Genomic DNA, 7,176 nt, shown 5'->3' with positions numbered 1-7,176 from the left:
TGTATAATCAGTGTTATGTCTAAAAAATACATCTACTTTTTTTAATCTGTTGTTCTACCTGGACAAAAAAGTGAAACTCAATACAAATATATCAAACAGTTATTTTGCATTAATTGTTTACAAATTAGTTTGCACAGTATTATGTTGTGACCTACATTATGACAATTATATAACTAGATGGACAGCTTTAAACTATAGCATTTCAAGTCAGCACGGTGCTATGGTGATGTTAGTCATGAGTATGATGTATGGTTATGAAATGTGACAAGAGGATTCCTAACAAGGACATACAATGCATTCTTGTCATATGGAACATGTCAGTGTGCGCCTCCTCACTTTAATCACAGACAGGTATCCTGCTGAAGCTATAAAGTGGGGTCCTTGTCCCATTAGCATGCCTGTTTCTTGCACCATAATTCCTACAGTCATATTTTCAGAAGCACTAGGTATGCCCAGTGATGCAAAAGGTGCTGATATGCTTGTCAGTCACTACTTGTTTAATCTACTAACTCAAAAAGCTGCACGCCATCTCCACTAAAAACCTGTAGCACCATACAACAGTAGCAACTAAAGAAAAAAACAATGGTCATTACATCCAAAGTCTTTAATAAAATAATGCAAAAAGGCAAAAAACTTAGTGCTTTCGTTCTAACACTTAGAACTTCATCGGAATGAAGCTATAGACAGAATATCTCCTTAAATACATGTCATCAACCAATCAAAATGACGTTCTAATTAAACAATTAATTAAACAGAATGAATTAATCAAAAACATTTAATATGTATTATACTAATATAAAGTTCAATAAAAATAATAATTAATAGAAAATCAGAAGTTTAAGTTACTAGTGTTTTTTTTTTAAGTTGCATGGTTATACATCCTTCATTTGGTTCATTTAATCTGCTTTTGACTTCTACCCCCTTAAGATCATTGACCCCTCATCATTCCCTCTAAACCTACCCACAAAAATACAGAAAAAAATCCCACAGCTTGGCCACTGTTACATCACACAAGTAAAATGATTCTGTTAGCTCTTAGTTGGGACTCAAACCTAAGATCTCTAGCATATTATGCTGGTGTCATTGCCACTAGACTGACATGTGCTGAGTTTTCCCTTAAGAGCATTATCCTTTCAGTTAGAAACCCCCTGGCATGCTGATTAAGATCAAATTGTAAACACACACACATACACATCAAAAACCTCTGTTAGAATAATAAAAGTGAAAACTTAATATTAGTAGTCATTTGGGACTTGACCTTAATAACTATACTGGGGGATTCCAAGCTGAAAGCATAAAACTCTTAACGGAAAACTCAACACCTATTAGCCCAGAGGCTCTTTTTGGTACAGTGGTAGTGACTTTATCATGGCATGATGACAGTCTTGAGTTAAAGTCCCAATTGAGATCTAATATTATCCTTTCCCTTCTATGGGGTTGGGAGGTTGGCCTAATGGTTAAGGTGTTTGCCTTACAAACACAAGGTGCAGGGTTTGAGTCTCCCAAGGGATAATTGGCTAGGCTTAAAATAGCTCGCAAGGGCAGTTAGCCTAGTACTAACCTAACCTAACCTATGATTCTACAAATCCATCCTTTCTTTCACCTTTCCAGCATCCAGGAAACCTGAAATAGAGTCACAAGAATCAGAAAGTGTGCCAGACATACAGGAAGTTGGGAGATTTGGCATGCTCCTAACGCCCTTCACCTATTGGTTAATAGCCATGGTGTAGTACATGCTATGCCCAGTACAAATGCTCACTTCCATACAGCTGCAAATCTCAAATAGAGTACATTGCCCTTCTTGGCTAGGATCTCACTCCCCCTGGTCTCATGCTGAACACATGACATATACAACTGACATCTGCCCAAGATGGCACTCCAACAGCAGCACACTACCAACATCTCTTCCTGGTGTGAGTGTCCTGGCTTTGGCTGTTCAGTCCTATCCCTCCCCAGTTGGCTCCTTTAGTAATTCGACAGTTAACAAAACCAGAGGCCTCTGAAACATAGTGAGAACTCCATTCCTGTATGCTACAGAGCCAACCACATTTGTAAGTCACTTTCTCTTCTTACCAGACTCAAAACTTACATTTCTCTTTGTCTTGTTATGCAACCTGTATAGCCACATCTCAAAGTTTTACCATTTTGTTCTTCTGTGCCATGTTTTGGTTTTGTTATAAAATACAGTATAACATTAGGGTTTTCTAACAGATTATCCTTGCATCTGTATTTCAGTAAGATTTATCACCCCTAGGTAGTTACTAGCAGGTTTGCATTTCTTGGTGCCTCTGAATGCAACAAGCTGTGAGACACAACACATCATGACTTTCAAGTTGTGCTAATTACTGTAGATGAATAAAATGGCAAGCTGTTAATGGAGGACTTTTCGTTTTTAACAGCACTTCATTACAGTTGTGAAATGAAACTATGAAACATCTTGACTTTAAGTTTCAACATTTCCTTTCCACTAGTACATCAGTCATATTTAAAAAGAAAGCAGAAGTAAGGCAACAATGACGCTATCCTTGCAAAACAGCTAGTTCTGGAAATTGTCCACAATGATAATTTAAAGAGGCATATACTCGGACTGAGAAAAGTCAAGATGGAAGAAGAAGGACTGACATATGCACAATTAATTTTCCACAATCAGTCGCAGACTTCAAGTTCCAAAACTTCACTCCCACAGGAGAGAAAAGGTAAGAAATGTTAGGTACTTTATTTGTACTGTTTAATTCTGTTGTTATCCCATTGTTTGTTAATAAGATGTACTGTCTTTGCCATTACATGTGGTGGTATATTTCTCATTTGAGTTTCACGTTGGGTGGCTCATAGTGGAGTTGAAAGGCTAAATGGATGACAAAGGAGAAATTATGTCTCCATGATCTACTCAGGAGGTGCAAATATACTTGCAGCAGTTTAGTTGTGTTACTGCATATTTATACTTTTATGGTGTGTGATGCTTTAAGCTACGTATTTTGCTAACATCTTTTTCTTGTGTTCTGTCCACTTCCTGCTCATTTCAGCAAGGAAAATGAAAAATTATTAATCTTTCTCTTCCCATCCCACTTACCTTAATCTGTTTGCCTATTCTGTGATCAAACCATTCCTGTTCTGATTAGTACAACATACAATGCAATCTTTCTTTCATAGTATTTCAAGTGGGTTTGTCTTATCAGTGTGTCAACTAACAACAGCAGCTAAACATTGTTTTGATGCCAGTTTTTCATCATCTTTAATACCTGTAATTCTCCATGTTTGACTCCTTAATTCTTTGTCACTTGGAAATAAGAAACAAATCAGGAAGCAACCCACTGGATGCCATTTTGTGGCAATCTGGGCAAGGCTTGCTAACTTACAGGTGTTTTTCTGCACTGCTGCAGGAGTGTAGGTTGTGGGTACAAGGCTAATATAGTGAAACAGTATGCAAGTGAATGCTGTAAAGATGCAACACAACTCTGAAAGATAAGCAACAACATCTTTCTGAACTATATCATGACTCTCTTGCTACAGTAAATTAGTTAATTAGTAAAATCAAAATTAAAAAAATATAATAATCAGAGTGAGGAATGTTTATAAATACGAAGTCCAACAATGGCTGGAAACTCTCTCACTTTATACATAGTGTAGTGCAGTTTCCTGCCCACATCATCCTTTTTGCACTCCTACCAAGTGCCCCATGGCCACACCAGGTCTACCAGCAGCCACAAACTCCCCTGGGCTTACTGCATAGCCTTCTGGAGTTGGTGGTAGAATCTAAGGGCATCCTGAGGCTCTTAGCCATCCATATTCAGTCTGGGTGGTTGCTCTTCTACCCTATCCACTTTCTCCTCCCCTACCCTATATTTCCAAATTCATCTGCGGGCTACATCCCTCATTGGACCATGCTTCCCATTAGGGTGTGTCATCGGTGAACAAGTTTTTTTTTTTTGTAGAAAAATAGAGAATAAAATGTTATAAGAGGACAAAGATCTATGTAAATGTTCACCAATGAGAAAGCAGAGTGAAAGTACTGGAGAATTATACTAGTATCGAACTAACCTATGGGTATAGTCATATTAGACACCATGTACTACAATTTCCCTCTGTTATTTCATAATTCGTCATTATCTGTTGCTTTGCTGTAACTGTGCAAGAGAGCCAGCTTTATCTGGAGCAAATTTGATAAGGTACAACTCTTAGATAACATGTTGTAAGTCTTTGGTAAGAATGTTAAAAGCTGTAAAAAAGTACTTGGGTTACACAAGTAGATTGAAAATATAAACATAATCTTTAATATTATTTTTGAGTCTCCCTATTCAGCTTCCTATCCCACTGCACTGCCCCATTGCCCCATGCATTCTCATGCCCTGAATGGATATATCCACTGCTAGCAATGCACTGGCCAAAAGTTAAATGGCACTGGGCAGCTAAGTGTTTTATTGTATTTCTTCTATCCCTACCCCCACTTCTTGATAAGGAGCATGCATGACATGTGCATTTCTAATCTTTACCTTCCTGTATATCAGCGATACTGCCTAAATTTATTTCTGCAGCAAATATGATAATGTTTTCCTCCAGTTGTTCTGTAATGCTATTAACAATGATCTTGGAAAGGAATAACCCAAGCATAACTAGCTTTTGGCAATAGTGAGCCTTTATTTTGGTGATCGAATGGAATGCTGATTTTTGAAATGACTGTTGGTATGACTTGTCCAGCAATATCTAACTTAAAAAAGTAAAATTTTGCACATTTGAATGATGGCAACTCCTTTGAGCATTGATCCTTTACTATGGGCATCTGTGTCCCATTATCTATCCAATGTTTTATACATGATAACTACCCTAGGACCTATCCCAACTTTTCCAAATTTGTTGGCCTACTCTTTTTTGGCAAATATCTAAATAAAATCAAAAGCAGGTGACAACTGCAGACTTTTTCTGATCTAATCTCTTGTTTTATTAGTTAAAGAACTTTAGGCAAAGGGCAAAACTTGCATCATCATTCTGAATGAAGAATGAATGTTGTACAGCAGGGTGATAATGTACAGGTAAGGCCTAGAAAAAAGCAAGTGTACTGCTTCATGGCAGCATATTAAGCTGTCGTGAAGCACAGCCTAAAAGAAAACAAATGGCCACCAGTTTTTCTACACTCATTAAACTTGGTTTTACTTTTATTAAGTATAAAATAATTAAAAAAGGTACTCGGTCACCAAAAGTGGGTGGCACAGTGGTGCAGTAGTTAGCATTGTTGCCTTACAGCAAAAGGTTCTCTGGTTTGATTCTCAGATGGGGTGCTTTTTGTGCATAGTCTGCATGTCCTCCCTGCATTTGCATGGGTTTTCTCTGGGTGCTCCGGTTTCCTCCATGTTCCAAAGACATGCATCTGGAGCATTTCTCCCTGGGCCCCTGCTGAAAATGGACTCTGTCCCAGTCCAACTTTCCCAGTAAACAAATGTTAAATAATAAAATAAAAGTAACTGCAGTAGTAATTACAAGGACTTGCTATCTTACTTGAACCTTCCTACGCACAGTTTAAAAAGTCATGCTTATCAAGGCAAAAAAAAAACAGTCCTCTGAGTGCATATGATTTCATCAAACTTTATTGCTAGAAGCTGGTAACTTAATACCAAATTGTAGCAAGAGCAATGTACCCATTTTGTTCTCCAGGATCTACCTATCCCAGTACTATCACAGCAATAAATTCATGCCTATCCTAACATCCCAGCCCCACTCAACTCCAGTATTCACCTGTAGAAATACACCACACATACTGGTCTGTCATTGGCCACAAGTAGATTTTTGGAAAATGTTGTTGCAACTGATGCATTTCACAATAATAATGTCTGTCTATGATAGCCTAGATGTCAGAACTCCTTATGGTCAGTGACAGCCCTCTGTTGCCACTACAGCACCATGCTTGTTAAGAACATTTTTGTTGTCAGTCTCAGCAAACATAAGCACCTTGTCTAATAGCCACTAAGTCCTGGCAAAAGTTCCTAGAATATCTACTGTCTGATCCTTGTTATGTAAAAAAGGTTATATGTCAACTCCCCTTTGAAGTTCATAATCCCATTTTTAGAAAATTAGAATAGAAACCTAGTTATAAAATGCACTTAATATTCATTTCTATCCTGAAGAATTTACATGCAAATAGTTCAGTCCTGAACTTGAGTCCACCACTTTGGCTGCTTCAGGTCATGAAGTTTAAGTCATGGAATGTTACAAATGAAAAAAAAAAATGTTCTAGAGAAATATGCATGATTCTTACTTTAGCTATAATGCATGATGCAATAAAAACATATTATTGACATGAGCAACATTTTACCACCTTTTATAGAAATCACATACTACAAACCAAATATTATACAAGTTAGAAGCCTTTATTCTAATGATCATGTAGGTGGTAGAAATTATCAATGCAAGGTTATACTTCTGACATTTTTTTCAAATATATTTTGTGGGGAAAGAAAATCCAGCTATGTAGTTATAAAGTGAAGTTCATATTTAGTTACTAGATATATGGCAGAGAGCATTGAGGAACCTAGCCAAATTTCCCCAGAGCAATTATTGGTTAAGTAACTTGCTAAGAGTCACACAACAGTCAAGGCTGAGGGTATCAAAGCCTGAACTACATGCAGTAACTTATAGCCTTAATCTTCCACACTAACTGGCAGAGTAAATTGGATATTTATTTAGATGCTATGATAATAGCACAATTGCACTAATTGCCATAACAGTTTCCTTTATTTTTTATGTATTAGAAAGCAAAACATTCAGAGAAATATAAAAAAAATAGCAGTTTTAGATCTTATGTTATAAAAACAAATATATTTTTCATAATTTTAGGCATTTATCTCTGTGGAAAAATGCAAACATCTAAATAGTTTATTGTGAACTAAATTTAAATGTATTTGCAATTATGACACTATAAAATTAGATTTACTTACTACCCACTGTCACATCATTTTTGACTCACTATTCATCAAAACTATGGTTTGAAAATGGTATTATTACAGGGGTAAACCTCCCTGAACCCAACACCTAAATTATATAGGGTTCCTTTTAAGTCAGTGAATGCTTGAAACTGTGAATGCTGCTTAATCGAACTTGTTTCACCGAAATGGCGAAATTCCGAAATCACGGAACAGCTATTTTTTTCCTAGGGAAAAAAATCACTGGGCCGTTTTCAGGACTTTG

At 36.8% G+C, this 7,176-nt stretch overlaps 1 protein-coding gene across 1 annotated transcript in view; it reads left to right on the top strand.

The window, feature by feature from the left end:
• Positions 1-2,485: 2,485 nt before the first annotated feature.
• Positions 2,486-7,176, top strand: part of LOC122808711 (CD209 antigen-like protein C) — a 464,731-nt gene continuing 460,040 nt past the window's right edge. Inside the window, exon 1 of the mRNA XM_044079699.1 lies at positions 2,486-2,696. Within this exon, the coding sequence (XP_043935634.1) occupies positions 2,603-2,696 (94 nt within the window). The 5' untranslated portion in view covers positions 2,486-2,602. The remainder of the gene's footprint in view (positions 2,697-7,176) is intronic.

This window comes from Protopterus annectens, chromosome 8.part0, assembly GCF_019279795.1.
Source record: "Protopterus annectens isolate FY-2018-M chromosome 8.part0, PAN1.0, whole genome shotgun sequence".
Taxonomy (NCBI): domain Eukaryota; kingdom Metazoa; phylum Chordata; order Ceratodontiformes; family Protopteridae; genus Protopterus; species Protopterus annectens.
This window is presented reverse-complemented; position numbering and strand designations above follow the sequence as displayed.